Source organism: Vanessa cardui, chromosome 11, assembly GCF_905220365.1.
Source record: "Vanessa cardui chromosome 11, ilVanCard2.1, whole genome shotgun sequence".
In the NCBI taxonomy this organism is placed as follows: domain Eukaryota; kingdom Metazoa; phylum Arthropoda; class Insecta; order Lepidoptera; family Nymphalidae; genus Vanessa; species Vanessa cardui.
The window spans coordinates 8,004,345-8,020,409 of record NC_061133.1 but is presented as its reverse complement, the minus strand read 5'-3'; the positions used below and the strand labels follow the sequence as shown (position 1 = coordinate 8,020,409).

The 16,065-nt window shown below is 31.2% G+C and overlaps 1 protein-coding gene across 1 annotated transcript; it reads left to right on the top strand.

The window, feature by feature from the left end:
* The first annotated feature begins 214 nt into the window (after positions 1–214).
* On the top strand, positions 215–7,960 carry LOC124533511 (pre-rRNA 2'-O-ribose RNA methyltransferase FTSJ3). The gene is made up of 10 exons (XM_047108848.1): positions 215–385; positions 466–1,223; positions 1,864–2,022; positions 4,410–4,502; positions 4,654–4,815; positions 5,555–5,762; positions 6,213–6,473; positions 6,743–6,946; positions 7,116–7,315; positions 7,463–7,960. The coding sequence occupies exons 1-10, from the start codon at positions 319–321 to the stop codon at positions 7,892–7,894; spliced, it is 2,544 nt and encodes an 847-aa protein (XP_046964804.1). The 5' UTR covers positions 215–318; the 3' UTR covers positions 7,895–7,960.
* Positions 7,961–16,065: the final 8,105 nt, after the last annotated feature.

The window sequence follows — 16,065 nt, the reverse complement described above, 5'->3', positions numbered from 1 at the left end:
TTGTATTATTTTTTTAAGTTAACAAAATTATATAGAAACATAATATAGCTTATTAATTAACTAAATTTAGTAAACAATAATTAAAATCTAGATAACTACAAATAGTTAATTGACAATTGGCATTGGATGTAAAATAAAGGCTGTTAGGCTGTGTAAATATTGCGAAAAAAAAAAAAAAATATAACCTGTAAAAGTCAGCAATGAGTGTTGAGTGTTGACCATACCCTCAGACTGTCAAAACACACATGATAGTTTTGAAACATGGTGAATACTGAATAATGTTAAATAGAACGTTGTCGTAGACTAAAATCGTACAAAATGGGTAAAAAGACTAAAGTAGGAAAGCAGCGGAAGGATAAATATTATCAATTAGCAAAAGAAACAGGTTAGCCTAGAAGAAAACTTTTTAAATCTATAAATGTAGAAATATCACAATGTGCATTGTAAATTGTAATGTTTTTTCAGGTTTTCGTTCTAGAGCTGCCTTCAAGCTTATTCAGTTGAATCGAAAATTTGGGTTTTTACAAAAATCAAGAGTATGCATAGACTTATGTGCAGCTCCCGGTGGCTGGATGCAGGTTGCACATCAAAATATGCCTGTATCCAGTGTAGTAATCGGAGTAGATTTATTTCCTATCAAACAAGTCCCTGGCTGCATAAGCCTCACAGAAGATATCACGACTGAGAAATGCAAAACTGCAATTAAGAAGGAAATAAAAACATGGAAAGCTGATGTTGTTCTACATGACGGTGCACCCAATGTTGGTCTAAATTGGATCCATGATGCTTATCAGCAAGCATGTCTCACTTTAAGTGCCATGAAATTGGCATCACATTTTTTAAGAAGTGGTGGCTGGTTTGTGACTAAAGTTTTCAGATCTAAAGATTACCATGCTCTACTTTGGGTTCTTAAGCAGTTCTTTAAAAAAGTCCATGCAACAAAGCCTCAAGCCTCTCGTAACGAGTCATCTGAAATTTTTGTTGTCTGCCAAGGTTACATTGCTCCGGATAGTATTGATCCTAAATTGTTGGACCCTAAATATGTATTTGAGGATTTGGAAATAATGAAGAAGAAACACAACAGTATATTACATCCTGAAAAACAGAAGAAGGCTAAAGCTGAAGGATATAAAGAAAATGATTACACAACCTTTCATAGTATTTCAGTTTCTGAATTTTTAGATAAAGATGATCCAATTGACTTGCTACAAGGATGTTCCGAGGTAAATCTGCCTTTCATTATTTAGTAGAGCTTTATTTCTATGAAAATTCTATTAAAACAACTTTAACCATCAATATTAACAGTTACCAACAAAGTTGTCAAATTTTTATCAAACTATCTATCACTATGCAATTACATAATAAAATGGTATTTGTGTTTTCTTACTATATGTCAATTTTCTAAAATTTAAGTCTTCTTTCATGTTAGATTTGTTATTGAAAATTAAGATAAAGGTATATTAACTGATTACCCTTAACACAAGCTATAATTTAATTAGCCTATGTAGTATAGCCAGTACTAGATCTGTGTTTCTTTTGATGACTGTTATAATATATTGAGACTTATCGTAGTTCAACCATATAACTGTTTTTAAAGATAATTAATGCATGGAATAAAATAAATAAACAAGGAAAAAAGATATGTATATTTATAGTAAATATTTCTTCATTATATATATCAAAAAAATTCTTCATGTACATTTCTCAACATTTTCTTTAATCTGGATAAAACTGTGTAGTTCCAGTCTTAATTCCGTGATAAAAACAATTGTTGTAATTTTACTTCTACATTTATTCTACAAATGGTGTGATCATACTTAATGTATCCAATGTTTTCTTAATTATTGTTTTTTTTATTTTCAGATAATATTGGATGATGAAGAGATTGCAAATCATCCAAGAACTACAACTGAAATAAAGGAATGCTGTAAAGATATAAAAGTTCTTGGAAGGAAGGATGTTAAGGCATTACTCAGCTGGTTTAAACATATTAAGGAGTGGAAAACATCACAAACTGCTGAGGTAAATATAAAAATATTATAGTAGTCATCATATGCTTACCTTTGAGCAAAAGGTTGTATGGTTTAGTTAGGTAGAAATCTGTTAAAACAAAAGAGGATGAAAAGGCCTTTTTTTTATTATGTGACTGCCTTTGTCACTTGTGCATTTTTTTAAAGTTAATATTATCATCAGATCCCAAAGGATCTCTATAAAAATGTTGTTGTACAGATATTTAGAAATTCAATATTTTGCTGGCTATAATATGCTTATCTGGGCTTTTACAACACTTAGTCCTCGGTAGCTTAACATTTTTAGAATAATGCTTTATATATTTATAGTGGGAAAATATTCTTCATGTTTTCGATACTCAGCACCTAGAGGGACTTATATTGTTTTGTGAAAAATACTTTTCTGAGTAATGTAAGAACTCCTTATTACTTTTATAAAAAGCCTTTGAGTCTTTGATCTACATTTGATTTAAAGTTAGTAATTTTTAGTAAATTAATTAATTCAAGTCATTCAGATATTACCAGTACATAAATACTTCATAAAACAAGTTTATAAATATCTAACCTTACCATTAAAACAAATTTTTGATAGATCCCTAATTACTGGTACTTTTCCTACCGAATGGAAAGAGGCGCATGTAGTACCAATTTATAAGAAAGGGGATAGGAATTTAGTCAGTAATTATCGCCCAATTTCCATTTTAAATCATTTTTCAAAAATATTTGAACAAGTTATATGCGACAAGCTCACCCTCTTCGTAAATAAAATGATAGCAAATAAACAACATGGGTTCTGTAGGAATAGGTCGACAGTAAGCAACCTTGTTAGTTATGTTTCAGATATCTCAAAATATGTAGATGATGGGACACAAGTAGACGCCATATATACAGACTTTAGTAACGCATTCGATAGGGTAGATCACATTATTTTAAAATCAAAATTACAAAGTTATGGTATTCATGGCATTCTGTTAAAATGGTTTGAGTCTTATCTTAATAATAGAGTGCAAAAAGTAATTGTCAATGGTTTTAGCTCTAGTCCATTTGTAGCCAGTTCAGGTGTGCCGCAGGGTTCCCATCTTGGTCCTATTCTATTTCTAATATTCATAAATGATATTACAGATAAAATTTTGCATAGCAAGTGTTTAATGTTTGCTGATGACCTGAAAATATATAAGCAAATATTAAGTGTTGATGATGTTAAACTACTCCAAAGTGATTTAGACGCTGTAAATAGTTGGTGTAAAGATAATGAAATGATTTTAAATGTGAATAAATGTATCCATATAAAATTTACCAAGAAAAGAAATCATATTTCTTCCATTTATTTAATAAATGGTGTATCTTTAACCGAAGTTTCCGAAGTCCGAGATTTAGGAGTTATTATGGACAGTAAACTAACGTTTAATAAACATATAAATAGTATCTCTGAGAAATCCTGGAAAATGCTCGGTTTCGTAAAACGCCATTGCAAACAGTTTAAAAATACTCAAACTATTTTAACAGTTTATAATTTTTTAATACGGAGTCTTCTTGAATATTCTACCCCAGCTTGGAATCCCAGTTACAAAGTAAACATCAATAGATTGGAAAAAATACAGCGCAAATTTTGTCGTTTTCTAGCGTTTAAAGATAGGGAATGTCCATATCGTGCTAGCTATGAAATATGCCTATCTCACTTTAAATTAAAATCACTGGAAAGTCGTCGTCATTATTTAGATTTATTGCTACTTTATAAACTCTTACATGGATCTTTAGATGCACCGGATATATTGTCAGAAGTTTGCCTATCTGTGCCGCGTACTAACCCCCGTTTCCCTATTTCCAAACCATTTTCAATGAGAAGAGTTAGAACAAATGTTGGCAAATGTTCACCTATAAACCGTATAGTAAATACCTACAATGAAATTGGTACTACAAATGATGTTGACATCTTCCACGATACATTACCTAAGTTTAAGAAAAAAATTATTTCTGTTATTTAGTCTTAGTCTAATTTAAATTTTATCTCATTTAGTTTTTTTTAATTCAATTGTATGTTTTTTTTTTATATTTTATTAAGTTTATTTTAGTGTGATTAGTTAGCTGTAATTTTCGTTAAAATTTGTGTTTAATTTATGTTTGTTTTCATTTTTGTATTCTTATTGTAGCAAGTGTCGTACACGCCTGCAATGGTGTACCATACAGAATAAGTCTGATGTTCTTTTCTTAACTACTATTTTATTGTGTGTATGCCGATGGTGTGTCTTTTAAATAAATAAATAAATAAATAAATAAATAATTAAATTACATGTATATATAATGGTAAAAAGAAAACTATGTAAAACTATGTTATATTATAATATTAACTACAATATATTTTCAAATTAATAAAACATAAATCCAATAATTATGTTAAAGGACAAAACTGAAACTAAGGAAGAAGAAAAAGTTGTTGAAGAAGAGGTAGCAGATGAAAATGATGAAGTTGATGCGGAAGTCAACGAACTACAGGTTATATATATATTTTTTTAATTTATTAAAGCTCTTACATGTCAAAAACAAAATAACTATATTTTCAATGCACATATAATTTTTTATACCTGAAAAATAGTAGTAATTGTACAGTTCATTATCAGATAATAATATATTTTTTATAATGTAGGAAGAAGAAAAGAGGCAACTTAAGCGGAAAAGGAAACAGTTAAATAAACAAAGACAAAAATTGGCTGAAAAAATGAATCTAAAGATGGTATTGAAAGGTGATGATGGCCCTATTTTGGAAAGTCATGACATGTTTACACTTGCTGATATCAAGGATGGTGCGGTAAGACAAAGTTTTAATAAAGATGTAATTCCTGCTAGGGAATTTTAATATTAGGAGGCAATAAATGATATACATATATATGATCCCTGAAATAAAATAATACATTTACCAATAATGTAATTATTACATACACTGTTATGAAATTAAATATTATATTTAAATTCGTATTAGTACAATGAAAGTACAGGTTCAACCAGCCAACATTTCAAACCCCATATGTACAGAGTCAGATTTAAAGGTCTGGAGGACCCCGGGCCACAAAGCAGTGGGGGCCCTAGACAAACAGTAGCGTGAACAACCTAATAATTATATTAATTACTTTTTTTATTTCAATCAGTAAGCTATTATTTAATTACTTTGTATCGGTAAGTTTTAAAATATTAAGTAGTAACATTATTAAAATTTGACTATATCTCGGTATTTTTAACTCGTTGAAAACTGATGTGGCCCCCATTCATGTGGAGGCCGGCCCCCACTCATGTGGAGGCCCCAGGGCAGTTGCCCCGGTTGCCCTCCCCTAAATACGGCCCTGCATATGTATGTCAACAGGAATGTTATAAGGTACACATAGTCTAAAGTGCCATAAATAAAACATTAGTGGAATAAATTGTATAGTCATTGAAATGTAAAAAGATATATAATTCACAATTAAATTAAACAAAATCAATTAAATCGAATGTAAAACTTATTTTCTCACGATACAGATATCCTTTATTCTATAATTTTGTCTCCCTTACAGCAATTGAAAATGGTCATTGATCAACAACCTGATATTGTGGTGGATGAGAAAGAAGATTCTGATGATGAATTGAAAATGAAACCTAAATATGTCAAATATGATGTAGAGTCATCGAAATTGGATTCTTCTGGTCTTTACTATAAAGATTCAGATAGTGAATTAGAAATGGAATCGGATTCCGACAATGAAGAAGCAAAAGAATCTTTAGGTAACATAAATTTAACGATAAGTATAGTACAACACAACTTAGATGTAGCATCGGCAAAATTGTTAAAATTCCCAAATTATCAATACTTATTTGTTATGTGAATATGGTCTCTACACATACATATTAACTTGTAATATCATATTACATGCACTTGCGCTCTCGGGATAAACTGCCGCGAGAATCTATATCGGCAAATAGCGTCGAATGGCGTGATAGGATTTCTATTGGTTATATAAATCGGCAGCAATCGGTTTTTTTGAATTTGCCGATTCTACATCTAAGTTGTGGCGTACTACATCTTTCTATTAGAGTTATCTTCCCAACACTAATACAAAAAAAAAAAATGTTTTGTCACATTCACGTCTTAGGGACAAGTATTCCAATAATTTTGATTTTACATTTTTATGGTATATTCCAACATCCTAATTTAAAATAAAATATATTTTTTAGCGTTCTCAGATTCGGACAATGAATCTAAAAAAATAGATAAAATAACAAAATTAAATACATTAAAAAACAGCAAGATAAAGACCACACCATCAATTCCAAAAAATAATCCATTACTCACTGATCTTGATAATACTGACCCTGTATCAAAGAGATCAATGAAAGCAGAACTTTGGTTCCAAAAGGATAGTTTCAAAGATATTGATGAAGAAGATGATGAAGGTGTTGATTTAGACAAGTTGGCGGAGTTCTACAGACAAAAAGGTATGGGCAATAAATAATATTATATTATTTATTATACAAGTTAATTTGCAATCCATTTTAATGTTATATTTTCATTGTGCTTATAAACCATAAGCATAGAAATATCCATGGATATCATAATGTTACATGCATGTTACATTTTATCAGGTAACTGTTATGGTCATTATAATTGTATAAAAATTGTGTTCAGCTTACTAAGAATCATTTGAGAATCCTTAATCCCTAATAAAATTTATAAATGTATTTAGTTTATGAAAATTACTTTATAGGCAAGAAAGTAAAAGATAGTGGTTCAGAACCATCTACGGAGGTAAAGTCCGGGTCGAAAAGAAAACATGATGACGATGATGATGATGATGATGAGTCATCTGATAGTGATTATGATGTTGAAGAGACTGCTGCACCTACAGTGGGAAAAACTGGGGCAAAAACCAGTAAAAAAGATGGTTTTGAAGTTGTGTCGCAAGATCCTGGTACAGTATAATATTAATAAACTTTTAAAGTAATACATAGTGAATACTTTCAGAAAAGTCTAATTTCATCAATTATTATATATAATATTAGTTAAAAGTTAAAAATAAAGCATGTGTTAATACGATTTTGATATGTGATCATAATTAATGTTTTTTTATTTAATTTTAGAGTTGAAAAGGTTGAAGAAAACACTTAAAATGGATGCTGAAACTCTGGCCTTAGGAACAATGATGGCTACTTCAAAGAAATTTAAGCGGGATCTAATTGATGATGCCTGGAATCGATATGCTTTTAATGATAAAAATTTACCAGATTGGTTCGTTGAAGATGAAAAGAAACATATGAATAAAGAAATAGCAGTGCCTGAGGTAAAAAAATATTTGCTTTTAAAAATAGAAGCCTGAAAATTTATATCCTAAAATGTTTTTTATTTGGTATTAATGAATAATTAATATATCCAATGAAACAGTCATTATATACAAAATGTTCTTTAAAATACGATATATTTATTACAGAAATATGCAGAGGAGTACAAGAACAGATTGCAAGACATTAACGCACGACCGATAAAGAAAGTGATTGAAGCCAAGGCGAGAAAGAAGAAACGTATGATTAAGAAAATGGAACGCGCAAAGAAGAAGGTTGAGGCTGTTATGGAAAATGCAGACATGTCAGAACGAGAAAAGGCGCAACAGGTAAGACATCTCTACAAAAAGGCCCAATCTGATGGTAAAAAGAAGATTACGTACGTAGTTGCCAAGAAGCATACAACAGCTAAGCGGATGAAACGACCCACAGGAGTAAAGGGTCAGTATAAGGTAGTCGATCCGCGTATGAAAAAAGATTTACGCGCGCAAAAGGCCAAGGAAAAAACAAAAGGTCGTGGCAAGAAAGGCAAGGCAAATAAAGCAAGGCCCCCTAAGCAGAAGGGCAAAAAAGCAAAATAATTATTAAATATCATTTACTTTACTGTAAGAATTCTAAATTTTGAGAGAAATAAATATGTGATGAAATTTGTGTATTTAATTTTAATCATAACATTTTCAAATCTTAACAGAAATTAATTCCTATGAAACTATTATGACCTGGTAAAGTATTGAGCGTGGGTGCTGTTTGACATTACCGAAGCTATATTTTTATATAAGTTCAGGGTCGGCGATATTTGAGTCCTCGTGCGTCACTCGCTAGAGTTCAGGGACAGAAAGGCCATAAATGATATCATTCGCTGTTCGACCTTGGTGTTTTATTCTGATTCGTTTCAACAACGTTGTCTGCCTATTAAGTGGTTTTGTGTATATTAATACCGACTTAAAGCCGATTTTACTGAATACACTAACATTTTTCTACATATATACAAACGTAATTGACGTTTGTTTTTGAATGAATTCTAAATATTCTTAGCTGATTAATTTTATTAGTTTGGTATATTTCCTGTATACGAATTTCGTCATAAATGTATTCAATAGAAATTGGTTACTTAGGTTATCTTTATCATTACGGAAATAGCCAGAGAGCATCAGAAATTTAGTACGTAGGTATGAGTGAGAACTGTTGGGGGTAGGGGAGGGAGTTTGTTAGGTAGGTAGGCGGATCGAGGCGGTTGGCGCTATATCGAGCGCGCGATCACGGCCAAGGCCGCAGCGCCGTCATCGCCCCGACCCAAGCTGTGCGCCGTCACCCGTATCCGCGATACCCGCATCCAATATATTATTTTATTGAATATTGTTAAAGTTTTATTTACCTTCTATTATATAACGCTTTCTAACCACCTGTAAATCAAAAATGTTCTGTTATTTTAATTACAGTAAGTTACTAAATAGGTCTTTTTTTCTTTACTACTGAAATTTAAATTTCTTTACAAAATTATTAATGCGAACAAAACATTTTTATATAGGTTTTTATACATTCAGAAACAATACAAGGCAATTTTTTAGTCTTAAGCAGTATTATATTTTAGCATACAAATATGACTAATGTCTATAAATTAGACACAGCTGTGTGTACATGTTATCGGTAGGTAGGCATGTCGGTTAGTGACGTCCGCGAACAGGTAGGTGCAGGGCGCGGGGGTGACCTCGCCCTCGCAAGGTCACAAGAGCCGTTCCACTGAAACGCCATGTTTCTCCCCACTCGGTACTCTTCCAGGCCTTTCCATGCCAGAAACAGTATAGGTATTGGTATGTATCATCGGACATCTCGTTACCTACAATGAGTACGTTTTCGTTCTGATTTAAGTGTAAATTGTATTCTATTTAATCTCTTATCGATAGTGTTAATAATGAACCTATATTAATCAATTTTACATTAAATTTTGTGTAGAAGGGAAGTGGAAGAGAAACGGCCAATTTATACGATTTAAAAATGTTACTTACTTACCAAGACTAATAAAATAATGGAAGGCATACCTCCTATTTTATTTAACAAAGTTAAAATTAGAAGTATGATAATGGTTTCGTGTTTCGATAGATTGTAAAATAATTCTAAATGGGTTCCTATTTGGACGATAGTTGCAAAGCTGGGACGGAACTAAAATAGTTGAAAGTTATTTCAATAGTTTGTTTAATTGAATAAAGAAATTTAACAAAGTCAAAAGTTGTGTCAACTGGCAATTATAAATATTTATTTATCTAAGCAGTGCCTCATTACCTAATTATAATTTGGTTTACCTGCCAAAGTGTTTTGTGTAATTCTGAACAAATCGTTGCACTAATTGTGGTACTTAATTTTACTGGGTATAGTTGCGTATTTGCATTACTTGTCCGAACTCTATCTATTTGATTATATTTGCATTGTTTGCATAGAGAAAAGAATATGCAAATATATTGGACGTGTTCGACGCAATAGCTGAACCTTGTTATCTATAACATAGTAATATTTATTTACGGATATATTTGGCTAAAGACTGACATTTTTATGTGAACACGAGACTAATGCAGCCCAATATGTTTTACCGATAATTTCATAATCACCCATCACCATCCACCATCAGAAGGAAAATTTCAAGACACTCTGAGCTAATTATAGCTGTACAATCCGTCAATAATACATGCACGTAATCAAAGTCGCAAAAATACTTTAATTAATTTTAAATAAGATAGTTTTTTTCACTTTATATTTCTTTTAAATTGATACATTAAACATAAATGTTTATTTAATGAAAATTCAAAAAACTTGTTCTATTGTAAAAATAAGGTTTTCAGGCTTTGACAACTATAAAAGTGAGGAGAACGATATTATGTTAACAATACATAAAAATGCGTGAACCTGTCACTCTTACATTAGACCCTGCTCAACCTTTTAGTCTTAACTGTTTTATATTTCTCATAAGCGGGGTTAATGCCTAAAATAATATGATTATTAGATGCTTTACAATATTATTTATTGAAATTATTAACCGTTATCACCGTTTACATTACATGTGGTTACGTATTTTGACCTTTTTGTTTTTAAATTTTAGCAAATGTAAAACAAGGTGGTATCTTATTTTAAATGTTATAGTGAGATGCATTGCAATGCAAAGTGAGAAAGTGAGAACACTTTATTCTTATTGCTGCAACTTCCATGTTTTTTTTTTTTGTTCTAATTACTGGCAATTAGATTGAGCATATAGCAAGGTGTATAAAAGCTGAGTAAAAGGAAATATGGTATATACTACCTAAATTATAATTTTATATCAATTAAATAGTACAAATACTCCTTTGGATTATATTAAAATGAATATTCTAATAAAAACTAAATATTTGTAATATCATTAAGTAAAAACCCATTACCCTACGTTATTACGGAAAAAGTAAATTAATGTTTTACTAAGTATAGCATATAGGTGATTACATATGTAGTGATCTTGACCTATCGAATGTAGGTAAATATATTTTTAGACAAAATAGCTTGTATTTAGATTATTCATCCTCCATTATAATGTTGACTCGAAAGTCTGATCTGATTTAATATTTGTAAAATACTTGTAAAACGGGTTATCTCAAAAAAATATTAATCAGTATTGTCTTTGCATTCAATTTTAATTAATTACTTGTCATTAATTTATTATTTCTGCTGTTACTGGATGAACAATCCGCTATTTTAAGAATTGTGTTTGACTTATTTGTGAAGAATTGATTGGGTTGTGATATTATTTAAAGATTCCTATAAGAAATATAAATAAGCATGGAAATCATCATTACATAGTATAAAAAACAAATTCGCTTACCACTGTCTGTCCCTGTCATGTATACTTAGTCATGTATCATGTGTCATGTGTACTTCTTTAAAATTGCGCAATGGATTTTGATGCAGTTTTTTTTAATAGTGATTCGAAAGAAAGATTTTTGTATATAAAACAAGGACAATATAGTAAAGAAACACTGATAATTTTAGAAGTTTCTAATGTTATGTCATAAATAAACAAATTCTATAGTTTATTTAGTATCAGCATTGCATCCGTGCGAAGCCTGGGCGACTCACTAGTAGTTTTTTTGCTATATTGTCGTATTTTATCGGTACTTTATATTTTATATATGTATATTAAATCACTTGATATATTTTAATTTGATAGAATTTTACATTCTTTTCTAAAAATATGTTATGTTGTGTTGCATTCCTATAACGATATGACACAGATATGTGCAAGTACAAGGTAAAATCAAGACATTTACTCGTCTATACATTATTTCGACCTTCCCTTTGTCGGGTCAAGAGGCCCATTGATTACAGATGTATGTAGTATGTACTATATTTTAAAGTCAACAACATAACACAAATCTTGTCGACAGTTAACCGCCCCCGCCCAATAAAGCTCGAAACTTTACTGAGCGGTGAGCGACCACGTTCACGGCCAGAGTTGCGGAAACACGAGCGATCAGCGAACATGATGTGATAAACAAAGCGGCAGTCACATTCCACTGACAGTTAAAGGCAGGTGAACGACTATCAACCTCTCACCGAACGGTCGTTAGCCGAAATTATTCTTAAGCCGAAGCGCCGAATCAACGCTATTTTTGTTACGAATATCTTTCAGACACCTTACGAGTACAGTTCAACAATAAAACTTGTGACGAATTGTTGACATGTATCTTCATTGTCCTTTCTCCACTTTGTTGATATTCCTATATATCTTCGAAAGTTGATTTTATAAAGATGTCGCTACAAATGAGGGCAAAAAATGTAAATTATGTAATGAACATATAATTGAAAAGTGGCACTATAACTTAGCCAATATGTTATAAATCGTATTGCAATTACACAATGAAATTATGTTATAATTTATTTTTATTTTTTTATTGATGTTCTAAAAATATTATAATTAAAGAAGTAAAGTAACAGCCTATAAATGGCCCACGGCTATGCTAAGGCCTCTTAGAGTAGAACATTTGGAGTCCATTGGACCAGGCTGGTCCAATGCGCATAAGTGGATATTAATAAATATTTAGGTAAAACGTAAAATCAACAATGTAAATTTAATCTAAAAACATGTTCTTTCGTAGTTTCTACTCGTATACTTGTTAAAGACAATATGATAATGATTTGCTATAAAGTAATATTAAAGAATCCATTACAATAAAACGATAAATTATTACAATATTTCCGTAGTGATAATTAAATTCGAAAAAAAAAAACAGAGATTCAGTCATCATTGTCTTCCTGCTCCTTTTTAGTATTTAATACGAATAATTTAATGAAAGTGATAAATACTAATGATAGTAATAAAAAATGTAACTGACATTTTAATTGCTTCTGACTGTGGTGCTCCAATCGATAGCGTTAAATGTGCGATGACATATTCAGAGGTAAACACTTACTTTCCAATTTTAATATAATCGACTATGATGATTAAGAGTCGTAATTTTTCAAATACTATTTCCAAAAACATGTATCTATACCCGTAAATGTATGGGCTATTATAGTTCTAGAGGAACACTTTGTTTTGTTATTTTTAGAAATAACAAATATAATTATTTTTGGGGGCTTATGTATGTCACACTGCAATTATTGTTAGGTTTATTTGTAAATTTAAAGCGTTATTTAAGGGGCATGACGTGTTGCGTGTATCGTAGTGGGTTCGACGACCGACCGTGACAACCTGACGCTTGTAGGTACGAAACCCACATATAGAGGCGATTATTGTTTTTTTTCAATGAAATTGTTGCAATTCATGTGCCTATTACATGTATATTAAGAGCGTTGACACGCATACCACTGCACTTATTATGTGTGTTGTAATTGAAATTTAAATCGTATCTTTAGGTAATTAAATGTTAATTTGTTAAAAAAATACTTTAGTTGCTTATTATTGATTATAATCAAGGAATTAATGAAGTTTAAAAAATTAGTAAAGCAACACGACCTTAAAACACGTTATAATACTGGTATTGCGATTAATAACTGCATGTTTATAAAATTATTCGTGTTGTATTTCTATAACTAAACAACCTTATTTAATCGATGATATGCAAATAATATGTTAGTAAACATCGTAAAGGTGTTAGTTAATGCAGTTGGGCACATTTGAAGTAAACTGTCCGTTTGTGTATAATGCGGGCGAAACGCAGGCCGCGGGCGGTCGTCGACCGAGGCCCTTGACTCGCACGAGTTCAGCGACACCGCCTGACACCGTCGCGCCTCGCCGCGCAGCGCGCGCCTTTCCGACCGCAACGCACACCGCACGACGTGCAACAGCCGCTCGGCCACGGCCTTAGTGCACCTTACGCTCACAGCTTGTTTGTCGTTCATTATCCACTAAGCTGTAACAGCTGTTGTGTTTTATAAACATGTTTTACATTTATTAATGATTAGCAGGTAAGAAAAATCGTTTATTCATCTTAATTATATCAATATATGCTGTTTAGCAATTTTATACTATTTACATTTTAATTTTTGTTCAACTCATTAATAAAACTTATAAAATTTCCTTAAAATTTGTCCTTCTTTACATTTTCATTGGCTAAAGTTTTTTTTTTTTTTTTATGGAATAGGTTGGCGAATGAGCATATGGGCCACCTGATGGTAAGTGGTCACCATCACCCATAGACAATGACGAAATATTAACTATTCCTTACATCGTCAATGCGCCACTAACCCTGGGAACTAAGATGCTATGTCCCTTGTGCCTGCACTGGCTTACTCACCCTTCAAACCAGAACGCAACAATACTGCGTACCTACTGTTGTTTAGCGGTGGAATATCTGAAGAGTGGGTGGTACCTTCCCAGGCGGGCTTGCACAAAGCCCTACCACCGAGAAGTAAAAGTAATTCAATGTTTTCTGCTATCAACATCAGTGAGAGCGAGTGAACCACTCGTATTCTGGGTTCCGCAACAAAACAATACGTTATAAATCTAATAGAGTACTATATTTTCTTGTTATAACTAATAGGGCCAACTAATGAAAAATGAACAGCATGTTTCGAGCTTACCATAACTCGACTGTTGTTTGTTAATTTTGTAACTGCAAGCCTTAAGATTTTCCCTGTGGACAAGTATTAATCGGATTTTTATTGATTTACGAAGGCTTACGGCAATCTATCTACGAATGAGTATTTGTTTTTATGAAGTATTTTGATTCGTTACACTAAAGACATTATCACCTATAATATATTTTCCAATTCTTGATTTATATCATCTAATATTATTAACGATTGTTTTAGGCATTTGGAAGTAGCTTTCAAACTTTTTCGTCTTTTACAGAATCAGTGAGTTGGTGATTTTGTAATTATGATATCAAACCTCAAAATAGAAATAATAATTTCATGTAATTTATTTTGTAAGAAGCTAATTTTAACAAGTTTAGTATGTGACAAATTCAATATCACTTTATCAAAATCAATGTAAATGATGTGCCGTCTTCATCTCCCTGTATGACGAAAGCGACGATTACTTCTCAGCGACGACCGTAGTATGCGTATCGTAGTAACAATTTCATATATATATAATATAACTAATAACACTCATCCTAGGAAGGAATTACATTCAATATCAAACCCTGCAGTTACATTAGAAAGTTTCTTGCTGCGTCAAATTTTCCTGAAAACCAAGCAAATAAACAACACAGCTCTCTGCGTGAAATCGTTTAAAAACTGTTTCTCATAATACTCTATATAACAAATAGTCAGATTTTTAGATCAAGTACATGTTTATTATTTTGTCCTATCCAACGTATATAATATGTTAGTATTGGTTACGTTTTCACTATCACGAATTTAGATATAGATTCAAATTATTGTTATTGTGTATCTTTTTCATTTGTTGATTACATTAAAAATACACTACTTGAACTTGTACCATAAAGTTGTAACATAAAATATTTGTAAAATGTATATAATTATCGCAGTGTTACATTTTATTTGATAAATATGTATTTATAACGAAAGAAAGAGAAATTTCACTTGAATGGTATTGAAAGTCGTTTTCTATAGATAAAGTTCTTGGAGAAATTTCTCTCGCGTACAATCCTAAACTATTTAAACGACCCAGATGTTTTAAGCCTTTCAATAGCGTCTATACGCTCTATAAGCATTTCAATTGATAGCATTCTATGTATATGGTATAAACAATACGATTAAGTATATTATATTTCTAATTAAGAATAGGTTTTTCCACAAGCCTTGAGATTTAAAAAAAATACGTATTGGTGGTTTGGAGGCAATGCTCATCTTTTAATATATTACCTGAATAATAATTAAATATTACTAGGAGTGAAACCGCGGTGCACGGTTTAATTGGCATACATTTTAAATTATAAACTCATGCCTCGTTAACAAGGCCCAATGAACATATTATTTTGGAATTGAGCATTTACATAGTTAATAATGAAACCGATTGCATATCGAAATGTAAAGAAATATTCGTTTAATTAATTTATAAAAATATTAATTTCAATTGAAAGTATGAGTAAACGTTGTTATGGTACTTTTTAAATAACCGCTACCAACCACCACTATAATTGATTCTAGTTGTTTTATTTTGTCAGTCTAAAATACTATTAGAAATATCAGTATGACAACGCTAACGCATTCTATATTTATAAGTAACGCATTTAAGATACGCAATATATGCTTAAACTGGAAACTCGTGTATAATCTAAAACTAGATCAATGCATCTTAGAATTTTACTTTTATTTTTATCAC